Below are 16,013 nucleotides of genomic sequence, written 5' to 3'. Positions count from 1 at the left end.
CGCAGCCGCTGGTCCCAGGCCGAGGATGCAGACAGTAGGAAGATGAAGTGGTGAGGCGCAGCAGAGGCCAGTAGCGCGGCGTCCTGAAGCAGGTCACGGTGGAGCGATAAGAAGTGGTGGTGGGCGGTGCGGCATCTAGAGTGGTGGCAGGATGAGCAGGGTGAGCCCGCAGGCAGCAGACACTACAAGGTGGAGGGGCACCGTGGCATGGAGCAGCACAGCACAGTGACGCGGCGCACCAGCCTCAGCCAGGTGGAGCAGGCACCGCACGGCCCACAGCTAGTGTAGCGCACATGTTGCGGCAGGGCAGCTCGGTGGGGCTGGTCTGACCACCAGGGAGGCAGAGAGGCCTGCACACAGAGAGCCCTTTATCGCAGTCTTAACTACACAGGAGGTCATCAAGCTGTGACCTGATTGACAGGCTAGACTCCACCCCTGGCTTACAGGTGCCATGTTGGCACCACAACACCTAACTTTCACAAGCGAGAAAGTGACTGTTCTCATTTCCTAAAATGGGAGCAAAAGCCTCACCAGTTCAACTCATTATCGGAGACCTAACTCCCTCTCACCTGCATACAGGCTTGCTCCCTGACCCCAGTTCCCATCATTCACTGGGCCTCACTGGACTCTCATTGCCCTGATAGTCTCTTTCACTTGATTCATCTATTTATTTCTACCCTCTCTTAGACAAGCGCCCCATATATGTGCTCATAACAGATGTTGTGTGGCACTTGGCAGGGTGTGGTCTCACTCCTCCGTCCTCATTGGACTGTGAGCGCCACAAGGCAGGGATTGTACCACTTTATCCCAGTGCCTACCACGGCACACACCTGGTTGATCCGCATTTGTTAACTCGTGAGTAGGGTCCCTAAGGAGCGCAGTCTGGTGAGGAATGCAGGCCTGTAAAGATAGTTCTGACGCATGGGACAACAGCTCTGCAAGCGAGAAGCTATTTATAGTTCCAGAGACTCGGGTACTGCCTGTGGCAAAGGCTTCTTGGAGGATGTCACATCCTGGTGAAGTCTTGCAGGATACAAGGGCATCTCCAGGTGAAGTGAGAGTGGGCATGGCAGGTGGAAGGCCAGTGCGTGTGACTTGTGACTGGGTGGGCTATGTCTAGGACTCGCTGTATTCTGTGACCTTAGGTAAGGGACTTAATTTCCTTATGTCTGAGTTTCTTCATTTATGAGCCAAAGAAAACCCAACTGCCATGTTGACTCTGACTCATTAGGCCCCAAGAGGACAAATTAGAACTTCCCTGTGAGGCTGCCAAGACTGTAAATCTTTATGGAAGCAGACTTCCACGTCTGTCTCCTGCAGAGCAGCTGGTGGACTTGAACCATCCACCTTTCAGTGAGCAGGGTACAGAGGAGTAAACAGGTAAAGCGGAGCATGGGAAGAGCAGAAGCAGGGGGAGAGTGATTGATGGGATGATTCCGGGGGATGTGGGACGAGGACGGAACATGCTCCCCACCAGCAGCAGCTCTGAGGCTGCAGGAAAGAGGGACAAAGGCCGAGGTACAGAGTTGTGAGTCTGGGGTGGGAGGGACTGTGAGGAAGGTGACCCAGCAACAAGACCGGAGCCCGGGGGTGAGCGAGGGACCTGACCTCGCTGAGAGCTATGTGGCATTCCCACTGGTACACCTGTCATTTCCTCTCGGTCCTTTCTTCCATTCTCCATCTTGGCTCACCACTCTCAATTCCCCCTTATCCCTGGCTCCCAGCTTGGAGCTGTCTCATCTGCCGCAGCTTCTGGAAACGTGGCAATTCCTCTGACATGACTTTGATCCGCCTCTTTGAAGCGTCTCCCCCAGGGAGAGAGATAAATACTTGCATTTGTGCTTACCCAGTCACACTCCAGCAAGACTTCCCAGGGATGAATTTTCATTTTGTATCTCCCCCTGTGCCTGCTGACTCCATCACCCCACACCGGGAGAGCCCCTCGCATGCTGATGCTCTGCAGGCCACAATGATCTCAGCCATGGAGGCCGTGCCCAGTGTCTGCTGGGGGCGGGGGCTGGATGGAGAGGGACTGGAGCTGCGGGGGCAGGCTCACTAGGGTTTGGCAGTGCCTTTGAAAGGAAGGCAATCGATATCTGCTCCCAGCAAGTCACCACTGACCTTCAGCCGCCCAAGCCCACAGCAGTCTCCACACTGGAGCCTGTCAGGCCCCTGTTTGCAGCCGTCCCTCCCTGTTTGGAAACTGCAGCTGTATTGCAGACATACTTGGCAGGGGCCGTTCCCTTTGACTCAGGTGCCAGAAATTCCTTCAGGGCAGCCATGTTTCAAGTGGAAATAGGAAATAGATGGATAGGGGATTAGTTTTTAATTTCTTCCAGAAGCCTTGCTTTGCTCCTGCTCATTTCTGTCCAAATTGGGCTGATAGGGAGAGTCTTCCTCCCCCACTACCACCCCCCCTCCAACCCGGCAATCCTGCAACCCATCTGGATAGGCATGCAATTCGTGGAAGGCTGGAGCCTCTTTGTGGAGAATAAAGGACTGGCCTATGGCTGGACTTTGGGATCCCAGAGTGCAGGATTATCGGGCATTGGGGCTCAGGGACTTGATGTTTTTAGGTGGCTCCTAGCCCAGTTTTGTTGAATCCTGAGTTGCCTTCAGTGAGATCCCACAGTAGGCCCATCCATACGAGTATAATAAGTGCACTTGGGGAACTGGGCAGACTGGATGGGGAGCGCGTAGCAGTAACAGACAAGGAAGGAAGAATGCATCTTGAGTTCCAGACCATCGATTTATGAATGCATTTTTGAACACAGCCCATTTATGAGTTGGGAGCTACCAATGACTGCGAGATTTCCTGTGGGATCCCCATCAGATTTGGTACCTCAGACACATCGTTCCCGAGCTTCTAAGTAGGCTCACGGAAGTTAGTCGACTCAAGGAGAAATAGAATATTCAGACCTAAGCAGGGGCCTAATCCTCCCCCTTCTGTGTCTCTTCTCTCTGGTTTCTCAGGGAGAGGGGTGGGGGTGGGGATCTCTCAGTGTGTTACCTCCCCATGGGCTGCTTTTTGGTGAAGTAAACAGCAGTGGAGGAGGTGGACATAGCTGACCTTCTCTGCTTCCCCATTGCCAAGAGGCAGAGGCAGACATGCTTCCACCCCATCCTTCTGTACCTGTTCTGACACAAAGCCTTCCTCCTCCACCCCTCTACAAATATGCTGCGTTCAATACAGCAGCCACGCACAACTCACAGACAGTGCTCACAATGAAGGGGGTAATGAGAGAAGTTAATAGATTGCCATAAATCAGGATCAGCAAACAGTAAATATACAGTCATTGGTCTCCTCAGCCAGTAGCCAGGTCTCTCCAGTTCTTAGCCACGCAGCCACGCAGACCCATGGACTTTCCCCCATGGGTCAGGAAGCCAGCCTTCCTGTCACAGTGTTCCACAGTTCCATAGTTTCAGGTCAGATAAGGAGAAGATGCCCCTGGTCTCAGTGCTGCTCCTCTAAGTCTCCATGCCATGGTCTGTGACCGTCTGCTCTCGGTGGCCACTGCTGCCTCAGACAGAGACCTTGAACGTGCTCTTCCAACGTCCTCCAGGCTTTACTTTTCGCTGCTTCACAGATGGCTCATCCTTGCAGCCAGAGTGCCAGTAACAAAAGCTGACCAATCCCCTCCATTCATGTTGTACACACTGGTTTGCATAGTCCCACCCCATCATCTGGTGGGAGTTACAGAGACTTGGGTAGAAGAGCCATCCCATTAAGAAGTGTCATTCAGCATACTTGGTTTGAATAAATGACACTTGCATGTGGCAGCAAGGCGATCCAGTGACAAACCTTCTTCCTCAGCCGCTCATCAGGGGCAGCCAGTGTTACCAGTTTCTGAGCCATTTTCACCTTGCTCTTTCACTCTTCACTCAGAAAGGAGCACACGGGAGGCACTGGGCTATGCAGTCCTTTGGTGATTGGTCTTTGAGTTTGTCCCATTTTCTGTGCGTCTGGGACGTCACTCTGCTACACAGCTGCGTAGCAGCCTGTTACATGGATGTACCATAGGCTACTATAACTGGTTTGCTGTTGATAGACAGCTAATCTGTTTCCAGTCTGTGTGTTGACAAACAGTGCCTCTACAGCTGTTAGTTCCTACAAACAGGAGGGAATCTGTAGGTCTAAAAGTATAAAATATTGTCTGGGTTCTTTGAGGAATGATGGTAGCCTTCCTCCTACTTCATTATTCCTGGCATCAGTTGCAACCCCTGCGACATTTTCTACTGTAGTCTCGCTGCCAACACTGATTGCTGTCAACTCAGTTCCCACGCTCAGCCACTCAGAACAGGGTAGAAGTGCCCCGTGGCTTTCCAAGATGGTGACTTTTTATGGGAGTAGGGAGCCTCAGCTTTCTCCCATAAAGTGGTTTTGAACATCTGACCTTGTGGTCAGCAACCCAACGTGTAATTCATGCTGGCACTAAAGCCCTGGTTGAGGTAGCCACACAGAACTCCCAGAGCAGACTCGCAGTTACATGGTTTATTAGGGAGTAACAGGTTATCGCTAGCGTCAATTTGGAAATGATGGGGAACAACTTTGGATCAGGGTCGGGAAGCACACAGGCAAGGTCTGGATAGATCTCTGAAGTGGAGACATCCCTCCCTTCCGTGCAGGACAGCTTCCGATCAGGACACCTCTCAGTCAGTCCCACTGCGCACGTCCAGTGATGCGTAGATAAGGCTTCTCTGCTGGACAGCTGCCTTCTTTCCAGGTGGCTGCCTGCTCAGCTGGGTGGGCCTCTCTGCCATTGGCTCTCTTCAATGTTGAGCTCCTCACCGTCAGCTGCTCAGTGTAGCCGCCTTTCTCTGCTACTGCCTTCCTGTCAATAGCTTTCCACTGCTGGACCCGGATGCCATCAGGCTTCTTCATTGTTAAGCCTCTCCGCGGTCAGCCTCTCTGCTACAACTTGGTCCAGTGCCTAGCCATGATAGCAGCTTGTTCCGCTCTCAGCTGTTTTGTCACCAGGCCTCTCCACCATCACGCTTTGACTGCCAACCCATAGCCAGTGTAGCAGCGTACCCTGTTCTGCCTCCAGGTGGCTATGCCTCTATCCCAGTAACGTCCGCAGTTGCTCTTTGGTTGTTGTTTAAGCCAGCACTTGGCAGGGCCTCCATGTCCCAAAGGCCGCACTACCCTCCGGAAGGCCTTGAAAACCTCTGATCTTCAGCCCTCACTGTATCCCTGTTCTCATCAATTACAGTGAGCCTCCCTCACTGACCAGAGTTCAATTAGCCAGGAGATAGCAATCTACTTAAGTGCTGTACAAAAAGTAACATGTTCTGCCAGCAGAGCCCAGGCTTCTCCAGAAGATAAAAAATAACAAGTTTTTGGAATAGAAAGCAACCTGGCTGGTCCCTCAAGTTGCTTTTCCAAAGAACTAGGGCAAAAGTAACAACTCCTCAGGGCTTAAGGGGGAAAATCTCCCAACCTGTTTTTCTTTTTTTAAATCATTGTATTGGGGGCTCATACAACTCATCACAATCCATACAGACATCAATTGTGTAAAGCATATTTTCACATTCATTGCCCTCATCATTCTAAAAACATTTGCTCTTCATTTAAGCCCTTGGTATCAGCTCCCCATTTCCCCTCTCCCTCTCCACTTCCCCCTTCCTCATGAATCCTTGATCATTTATAAATTATCATTATTTTGTCATATCTCACACTGTCCGACATCTCCCTTCACCCATTTTTCTGTGGTCCATCCCCCAGGGAGGAGGTTATATGTAGATCCTTGTAATCGGTTCCCCCTTTCCACCCTACCCTCCCAGTATCGCCACTCTCACCACTGGTCCTGAAGGGATCATCTGTCCTGGATTCCCCGTGTTTCCAGTTCCTATCTGTACCAGTGTACATCCTCTGGTCTAGCCAGATTTGTAAGGTAGAATTGGGTTCATGATAGTGGAGGGAAGCGCAGGAGGAAGGAAGCATTTAGGAACTAGAGGAAAGTTGTGTGTTTCATCATTGCTATACTGCACCCTGACTGGCTCATCTCCTCCCCATGACCCTTCTGTAAGGGGCTGACAAGTTGCCTACAGATGTGCTTTGGGTCTCCACTCGGTACTCCCCCTCATTCACAATGATATGATTTTTTTGGTTTTTGATGCCTGATCCCTTCAACACCTCATGATCACACAGGCTGGTGTGCTTCTTCCATGTGGGCTTTGTTGTTTCTGAGCTAGATGGCTGCTTATTTACCTTCAAATCTTTAAGACCCTAGACCCTATATTTTTTGATAGCCGGGCTCCATCAGCTTTCTTCATCACACTTGCTTATGCACCCATTTGTCTTCAGTAATCATGTCGGGACGGTGAGCTTCATGGAATTCCATTTTAATAGAACAAAGTGTTCTTGCATTGAGGGAGTACTTGAGTGGAGGCCCAATGTCCATCTGCTACCTTAATACTAAACCTATAAATCTATGCACATAGATAAGGACCATGGCAAAAGGCTGCATGAGAGAACATAACTGAATTTGTAGGGATCTTAATATATCCTTCTCTTCAGGCCCAAGGATGCCATCCGAGCCCTGAAGAAGCGGCTCAATGGGAACCGGAACTACAGAGAAGTGATGCTGGCATTAACCGTGAGTGCTGCCCTCCTATCCAGGGTGTGGGGACTGTCACTGTTACTATTCCCATCCACGCAGACACAGACCCCTGGGTCAGCGCTCCAGTTTTCAGTGACTGATAGAGCACCAGCCTCCTTTCCAGCAACAACTGAGCGTGTCAATCATTTGCTCCACCCAGGGGTGGGAAGTCCATGAGAAACCCCGTCTGCTTTCCCTGCTCGTTCACACTCAGCACTCTGTGGGCTGCAGCCAGCGACTGTGCTCAGTCAAGCTTTGTGGCTCAGTGACCCTACCCTCCTCTGGAACAGAGGTGAGTGCACACAGTGAACACAGTTGACCAGCAGAATGAGAAGGCAGTGTCCTGGGCTTGGCTCCCCGCCAGCCCTTAGCCAGCTCTGACCGAGCAGGAGACTGGCTATAACATCCCTCCCACCTGCCACCTTCCCAGGGCGGGGCAGGGGCTGTGCCCAGCTTTTCAGATATATTGTAGATGCTTAGAACTGAAACCAAACCAAGCAACCAACCAACAAAAACCCACCTCAAACTGCATGCCATCAAGTGAGTTCCAACTCCTAGCAGCCCAGTAGGCCAAGTAGAGCTGCCTCTGTGGGTTCGGCAGCTGAGATCTTTAGGAGAAGCCATCTTTCCCGCTCGGAGCCCCTGGTGATTTAGAACTCCTGCCTTTTTGGTTAGCAGCCCAAGCATAGCCCATACACCACCAGGGCTGCTATGTTTATGAGAGCCTTCCAGCATAGGCTTCATCATCTCCTTGGACGGTTCAGGAAACTGGTGCTCAGCGGAGGTCTTGGAGCAAAGGAGTTAGTGGGCCCAGATTTCAGTCACAAAGACCAGTCACTTAGAGTGGAAACTAGTCATCATCTCCCGAAGGTCCCCCACAGGACCCCTGGCAAGGACAGACTAGGTCTGGGCCCTTCCCTAAGGAAAGACACGGTGTGGCTTCCCAGGGAGCTGTTTCAGAGGCATGTGGCGATATCTGGGCCACCGTGCCTATCACACGAACTACGCCTGTGCTCCATGATGGTGTCTATGACCGGTTGGAATAGCTGATTACTTATCCCAGACAGGTGCAAAATGCTTCCCCAAGAAAAATAATTTTAAACATTTTTTGTGCTAAATGTGAACATGTGTCTGATACTAACCTATAAAGTCCTCTTCCGACTCACAAAACACATGCAATGCAGGAAGATCACAGGCTAGTGGGTGGGAAGTCTTGAGGATCCAGTGGCGTAAGCATCTTGGCCCTGGCAGGGGTCTCCACGTGGCTCCTCCAGCTTAGGGCACTAGCACAGTTCCATGTGTCTTGTCAGCTGCAATGTCTCACAGGGAGAGAGCCTGTGTCCTGCCTCCAGCGAGCTATTCATCTCCTTAGTGCCTCCAATGAGGGCATCGAGCAGAAACCTGATTGACAGGCTAAACTCCACCCCTACTCTCTTAGTCCTCTCAAATTGAAAACAGATAATGTAACTGCCACAGTGGTCACTAGTGATAGCCAGGAACCATCTACTTATTCTGGTCTCTAGTTAAAGGAGGCTGTCACTTAAGACATAATTCGACTAATTGTTTCTTTGAGTTCCCTTCTTCTTTTTTTTCAGTCTCCTATGTTCCAAGCAGGAAGAGACTAATAGTTGCTTCTTAGAGAGCCACTTAAAGTTTTTGAAACCCAAGATCCTCGTCACCAGACCAAGATGTAAAGGATTATCTTTTTGAACTGTATTTTACTAATTGACCTAGAGTCCTTAGCATTCAGATTTTATGGTGCAGTCCGTATGACTAAATTGTTTTTATCGTTGTGCCCCTGTATGCTGTGCTCTTGCCCGTCCATTTGTCAAAGTGTGGTAGCTTACATGTTGCCGGGATGATTCTGGAAGCTATGTCAGCGGTATTGCAAATACCAGCAAGGTCATCCATGGAGCTTCCAAAGTAGGAACAGACAAGGAGGAAGGATTAGGCAATCCATTTCTGAAGGATTAGTCACTAACAGCCTTCCGAGTAGCGAGGACATTGTTTAGTATAGTGGTGGACGAGGAGCCTCTTGGGTGGAAGGCATTCACTGTATGACTGGAGGAAGAGTCGCCTCATCAAGGGAGACCCAACGGTGATGCTGTGAATGGAGCGGATCTTCAGGATGTTCACCTGCTGATGGTGAAACAAGAAGAAACAGCTGTAAGCATCCCTTAATAATTGGAACATGGAGTGTATGAAATATGAATCTAAGAAAATTGGAAGTCATCAAACATGAAATGGAACACAGTAAAGATCAATAAACATTGGAAAGTGAATTGTTGAAGATGCAGTTAGGTTAAAATGTATTACCCTATCAATTGAGCCCCCTTATGATTCGTTTAAATTTGTTCTAGTTTTTAATATTTTCTGCTTTGAGGTTTTTTTTATCTGTTTTACTTTGTTATTGTTGTTAGCTGGGAGTTTTTCCCCATTAATGTTTTCTGAATATAAAACCCAGGATAGGTAAATTTGTAGCGACAGTAACTGGATTCCTTGGGGGCATGGCAGGGGAGGCTGGGGGAAATGTGGAGCTAATAATGATGAGTATAAGAATGAAAAAAATGGAGGTCCACAAGGGACCCCTGAAGTTGAAAGCATCACAGAGCTCGGCGTAACTAAACGGAAGAAGAAAAAGAAGGTCAAAGACAAGGCGAAACTTCTGGAAGCGATGGGAACGAACAACAAGAACGAGGAGGAGAAGCGACGTGGCCTGGACAAGCGGACCCGGCCCAGGTGGCCTTCGAGAAGATGCAGGCGAAGCGGCAAAGGGAAAGGATCCTGAGGAAAGCGTCTAAAACCCACAAACAGAGAGTGGAGGACTTCAACAGACCCCTGGACACGCTCACGGAGCACTGTGACATCCCCAAAGTCAGCTGGACCAAGTGGCCGCTCAGCCCCTGGGTTTGGCGCTTGAGCCTGGTCCCTTCGGCATTTTCCAGAAGCATTCTCATACCTGTGCCTGCGTGTGAGACTGTTCACTCCTTCTGCACTTCGATTAAAATAAGACTGTCCTTTCGCTTGAAGACAAAAAAAAAAAAAGAATGAAAAAAGTTTTTTTAAATGATTGTGGTGATTATTACACAACTCTTCTTGATGTGATTGAACTGTTGAATTGCATAATATGTGAATTACATGCCAGTAAACTGTGGGGGCGAAAAAAATCAACAGGCGTTAATGAGCTAAATGAACTGTTATTGAACATTTTGAATCAGACAGTCATATGTTTTACTGTGCTAGGAATGATACATTTAAGAGGAATAGCATCATATTCACATAAAAAGATCATTTCAAGATTGATCTTGATACTCACCTTCATGAAATGATCACTGAAGGAAAGGGAGCTTCAGCAAAGTGTGATGAAGAAAGCAGATGGTGCCTGGCTATCAATTGGGTCTTAAAGGCTTCAAAAAAGTAGCCATATAAGTGAGGAGTCAACTAAGCCCACACAGAAGTCCATCAGCCTGTGTGATCCAAAGATGACAATAACACAATCCATATATGATGAAGGAAAAAGTATCGGAGCTTAAATTGTGCACACCCGATTTGTAGAAGGCCATGGAGGACAGTGGGACCCCAAAACCCATCTGCAGAGCATCGAGTCAGATGACGCCTCTGGCAGATCCCCTCTAGCCCCAGAGGAGGGGCTCGAGCAGCTTTACTATCGGACAGAGATTACTGTAAACTCGATTATGGTGACTCGAGCCATGGTATCACATGATACTTGGTCATTTGCCCTCCCTCTTCACCCAACCTGAATTTGCTCTAGGCTGAAGTAGTTCTCACCTGTTCCCAAAAAGAAATTTCTTCTCTGGCCTTTTAAGTATCTTTTTAAAATCTGTTTAATCTTTGTATTATTATTATTTTCTTCTTTCCATTTTGTTTTGGTTTTGTTTCTTATTGTCCCAGTCTGTTAAGCACAGAAGGGGTGGATACATAGAGACAATAACTGATGCAAGGGCTTATGGGGACACGGAGGGGAGAGGGAGGGTGGGAAGGGTAAGGGGATTTGGGGAGCAAACAATGAATGCAGGAGGGGTAGGGAGCACTAGAACTGATTGTGATGGTGTATATAAAACTTTTTACAAGCAGTTTAACCATGGAAGTGTATGATGTGTGTGAATCATACAAGAATATCAAGAAAACTACTTAAAAAAGAAATCAAACTTGGATCAATGGGTACCATGGGTGAAAGAGAAAGAGTTATTGCCTAGGGGGCATTAAGTTTATGTTAATGGTGGTGGCATAATTTGGAAATGATATCAATAATGGTTCTAAAGCATGAAGAATATAATCAATGACACTGAATTATACATGTGGAAGTTGTGGAATTGGAGAATGTTTTGTGGTGTATATTTTTGCCACATAGAAAAAATAATTACATTAATAATGAGTACAAGGAAGAAGAAAATATTCTAGACTTGACTGTGGTGATAATTGTACAGCTATTCTTGATGTGATTGAATTATTGAAAGAAACTCTTTGGATCCAGTGGCATTGCAAGCATCTCAGTGTTGGCAGGGATCTCTACGTGGCTTCTCCAGTCCCCAGGGCTGCATCAGGGTAGGTCCATGTGGCTTCTCCTCAGGGATGTCTCGCAAGAAGTCAGCAGAGAGAGAAAATGTCTTCTGCCTCCAAGGAGGAAACACCGAAATTCTCAGAATTCTTAGGAGAAGGCCATGCCCACACAGAGGGCTCACTGGCTATGATCTGATAGACAGGCTAGACTGCATCCCTTCATTCTTAATCCTCAAATTGACAAACCATTCTATAACTACCACAATCACCATCCAAAACAAGACCCCGGGGGCCAACTGTGGAATATCCCATCAGTGTCTCTTATGAGAGTTCAGGTTAAAGCTGAAGAAAATAAAGACGCGTCCATGAGAACGAAAATACAGCCTTGAATATCCTACTAGAATTTCAAGACGATCCAAAGAACAGATTTGATACAGAAAACACTAATGAATTGAGGGATGACACCAAGCATCACACATGAAGAAAACAAAACATTCAAAGCACAGGAAAGAAAGAAAATGCCAATGTGGACTTCAAAAAGAGGCTCTGAAACTTGCCCTTGAATGGGGAATGACTAAAGCAAATGGAAGAAATGGTGAAGGAAAAGAGCTGAACAGGAATTTCAAAACCGCTTGAGAAGACAAAGTAGAGCGTTATAATAAAATGCGCAAAGACCCAGGGCTAGAAAATGGAGAAGAACATATTCTACATCTCCAGCTGGAGAGAAAAAAAGTTTAAGCCTTGAGTTGCAATATTAAAGGATTTTATGGGCAAAATATTTAATGATGCAGAAAGCATCAACTCACCAGACAAAAAAACCACCCTAATTGAACTGCCATCGAGTCAATTCCAACTCATAGTGACCCTGTAGGGCAGAGACTGTAAAACTGTATGGAAGTAGAAAGCCTCATCTTTCTCCCACTGAGCCACTGGTGGTTCCAAACTGCTGACCTTCAGTTAACAGCCCAGCATGTAACTCACTGTACCACCAGGGTTCATGGGTTACAATTCAATGTAAAGAAACCAAGTCTTCACAACTGGACCAGTATGCAACACCACAAAAACAAACCAAACGGAGAAAGAATCGAAGATGACAAGGATTTCAATTTACTTTGGATCCACAGCCACCATTCATGGAAGCAGCGGTCAAGAAATCAGCCAGTGCATTGGATGGCCAAATCTGCCGCAGAAGATTTCTGTGAAGTGGGAGTCAAGATGACCAAAGCTGTGATATTGTCAATCCCCTCATTGGCCTGGGAAAACTGGACAGTGACTAAGGAAGGCTGGCGAAGAACCGATGCCTTTGAATGATGGTGTTGGTGAAGAACACAGACAGAACCATGGCCTTCCAGAATAATAAGCAAGTCTGTCTTAAGAGGAAGGACAGCAAGAATGTTCCTTAGAATGAATGTTCTGTAGAAAAGAATTCATCTCTCATACTTTGAACATGTTATCAGGAGAGACCAGTCCCTGGGAAAGGTACATTACTATTGATAAAGCAGAGGGTCAACAAAAACGAGGAAAAGCCACAACGGGACGCTGCACACACTAACTGCAGCAATGGGCTGAAACACAACAGCAACTTCGAGGATGGTACAGAACCAGGCAGGAGTGCTCAGTACCGTTGTACGTAGGGTACTATGAGTCAAAACTGACTTAATGGCATCTAACTACAATCACAATAATAGGGTCTGGTTAGTATGTGAGTATACATGCAGCATGTGCAAATAAGAATGTAGCAATATCCACTCATACCTATGTGTACTTCTCATGACCCCTTACCTATTTAGCATGCCTGTTTACTGCGGTAGGCTGGGTTTTCTAGAGAAACAAATCCAGTGACACATATATACTGAAAGAGCTCTGTGTCAAGAAGTAACTATATATAAATAGGCATCCCAACCCAGTTCAACTCAAGTCCATAAGTCAGATGCTAGTCCATGCGTCCCTCTGCAGACTCCAGTAGATGCAGGCTGATGGCACAGAATGCTGAACTGGGGAGCAGGAAGACCACCACAAGCCAATGGGTGCAGAGTCCTGTGGGTCCAAGGTCAGTGGAAACAGGGCACCCACAGCTCGCAGGATTGGGTGGCCCACATGGGCCCACCCTTCAAGGCAGAGTCTCAGCAGGCAGGAAGGCAGAGAAGCAGAGAGAGAGGAAGGTCCCAGTTTCTTCTATAAGAAGGACACCCCCCCGCCCCACAGGAGCATCATCAGGATGTAACCCGATTGACAGGTTGAACCTCCACCTCTACATTTTCATAAAAATTCAAGTTGACATAAGATCATCTAACTACCATCTGTTACCATCTGGGAACTACCGTACTATTAGATAATTAAAATAATCTAATTGCCTATGTGTTTACTCGTAACTTAGTAGTAGTTGTTACTGCTGCTGCAGGACTTTATATGTTATCGAGTTTCCATGTTGTCGGGTGCCACCCAATCTGTTCAGGCTCATCGTACCCCTGTTTACAACAGAGCGCCGCCTGATGGTGCGCCGTCCTCCCAGTTTACTGTAGTCGCCCTCTCTTCTTTCTTGCTTCCTTTGCCGTGGCCACATTCGGCCGACTTCTCCCAGATTGGCAATTGACTTTCCTTTCACTAGAATTAACTCTTTAAAAATGAGCAAAAAGAACTCTTTATTGTGAATTAGGTAAGGTTTAGAATTCACTCTTGTCTACTGTCTAGTTAGTGCTTTTTCACTCTCGCCCTTCTATTTCCTGGTAAACAAATTTCTGTGTGTAAATCTGTTCTTGACTTTTTATAATAGTGGCCTCATGCAGTATTTGTTCCTTTGTGTGGGACTTATTTCACTCAGCATAACGTCTTCCAAATTCATCTCTGTGTGAGATGTTTTGTGGTTCCTCGTTATTCTTTATCACCGTGCTGTATTCCAATTATGTATGTTTACCGTTTGTTTATCAATTCAACCTTTGATGATGCACATAGGTCATTTCTTTTATTTTGGGGTTAAATTTTGGGTTCTTGGTTCTGTTCCATTGGTCTATATGTCAGGCTGTTTGGAGTACCATGGCTATGTAGTAAACTTCTGAGGGCAGGGATGTGAGGTCTCCAAACTTGTTGCTCTTCGTCAATAATGCTTTTTTAAAAAAATCATTTTATTGGGGCTCATACAACTCTTATCACAATCCATACGTACATCAATTGAGTAAAGCACTGTTAATACATTCGTTGACCTCGTCATTCTCAAAATTCGCCTTCCACTTGGGTTCCTGGAATCAGCTCATTTTCCTTATTTTTCCCTAACCCCTCCCTCCCCGTTCCCCCCTCCCCAATAATGCTTTTCTTATCTGCAGTCTGTGTCTTTTACAAATAAAGTTGGTGATTGGTTTTTCCACCTCTTTAAAGAATGTTGTTGGTATTTGGATTGGGATTTCATTATATCTCTAGATCACGTTGGGTAGTATCGACATTTTCACAATGTTACGTTTTCCTATTCCTGAGCATAGGATGTTTTTCTATTTAGCAAGTCTCTTGTGGTTTCTTATGGTAGTATTATGCAGTTTTCTTTGTACAAACCTTTTATGTTCCTACTTAGATTTATTCCTATGAATTTTATCTTCTTGCAGACTGTTGTAAATGGTATTGTTTTCCTGATTTCAGAGTTCTCTTTGTTTGTGTAGAGGAATTCGGCTAAGTTTTGTGTGTTGATCTTGTATCCTGCCAGTTTGCTGAAATCTTTTTTTACTAGTTTCGGCGTTTTTCTTATGAAACTGCTGAGATTTTCTATGTATCTAATAGCGCCATCTGAGCAAATAATCAGAGAAGCTGGATTGTATGAAGAAGAATAAAGCATCAGGGCTGGAGGAAGGCTTACTAACCTGTGGTATGTAGATGACAGAAACTTGTTTGCTGAAAGTGAGGAGGAATTGAAATATTTGCTGATGAAGATCAAGAATTTCAGCCTTCAGCATTGGATAACAACTCAATGTAAAGAAAACCAAAATCCTCACAACTGGACTAATATTTAGCATCATGATAAATGGAAAAAAGATCGAAGTTGTCAAGGGTTTTGTCTTGCTTGGACCCACAGTCTGTTCATGGAAGCACCAGTGAAGAGATCAAAAGATATGCTGCATTGTGTAACTCTGCTGCAGGAGACCTCTTATTGAAAAGTAAGAATTTTACTTTGAGGAATAAGGTGTGCCTGACCCAAGCCATGGTATTTTCCATTGCTACATTTATTTATGAAAGTTGGACATTGAGTAAGGAAGACCTAAGAAGAATTTATGCATTTGACATATTTACTTTTCTTTACAAACTGAAAGTTTACATTTTTCTCAATGTAGTTTGAGTTTCTTTGTCTGCTTCTTCAGTCTATAATCATTACCCCCATGAAAGATGAACTTAATTCTGTGGATATTAGTTGCTTGAAATTAGTTATAAACAATGCTTAACATCTATATACCCTTATTATTTTTTTATTAAATACTTTTATTGGGGGCTCTTACATCTCTTATACAAGCCATACATTCATCCATTATGTCAAGCATATTTGCACTTATGTTGCCATCTTCATTTTCTTTCTTTTTTTTCCCAACTCACTAATGCCTGTGATCTCGATCTTCAGACATTTCATTTATTTTTGACAGCTTCCATTTTTCTTTGATTTTTACTTTGTACATTCCACATTCCTATTATTAATGGATATTATCAGCAGTTTCCTCTTTCTCTATTTTTAAAAAAATCATTTTGTTGGGGGCTCATACAACTTTTTTTTTTTTTCTGGGAAGTGTGGGGTGTGAAGGGTGGGGGTGTCTCATACAACTCTTACCATAGTCCATGCATCCATCTATTGTGTCAAGCACATTTGTACATTTGTTGCCATCATTCTCTCTCTCTCTCTTTTTTTTAGTTGTTGCCATC

General features: G+C 46.1%; 1 protein-coding gene and 1 pseudogene across 6 annotated transcripts in view; both read left to right on the top strand.

Annotated features, from left to right (window-relative positions):
* TOM1L2 (target of myb1 like 2 membrane trafficking protein) overlaps positions 1-16,013 on the top strand; it is a 154,154-nt gene that overhangs the window by 79,063 nt on the left and 59,078 nt on the right. For all 6 annotated transcript variants that reach the window (XM_075560962.1, XM_075560961.1, XM_075560960.1 and 3 more), the window contains exon 3: positions 6,521-6,599. In XM_075560962.1, the coding sequence (XP_075417077.1) occupies positions 6,521-6,599 (79 nt within the window). The remainder of the gene's footprint in view (positions 1-6,520; positions 6,600-16,013) is intronic.
* LOC142460204 (protein FAM32A-like) lies at positions 9,161-13,616 on the top strand (annotated as a pseudogene).

The sequence above is a fragment of the Tenrec ecaudatus genome, chromosome 10 (genome assembly GCF_050624435.1).
Source record: "Tenrec ecaudatus isolate mTenEca1 chromosome 10, mTenEca1.hap1, whole genome shotgun sequence".
Classification (NCBI taxonomy): Eukaryota; Metazoa; Chordata; class Mammalia; order Afrosoricida; family Tenrecidae; genus Tenrec; species Tenrec ecaudatus.
This window is presented reverse-complemented; position numbering and strand designations above follow the sequence as displayed.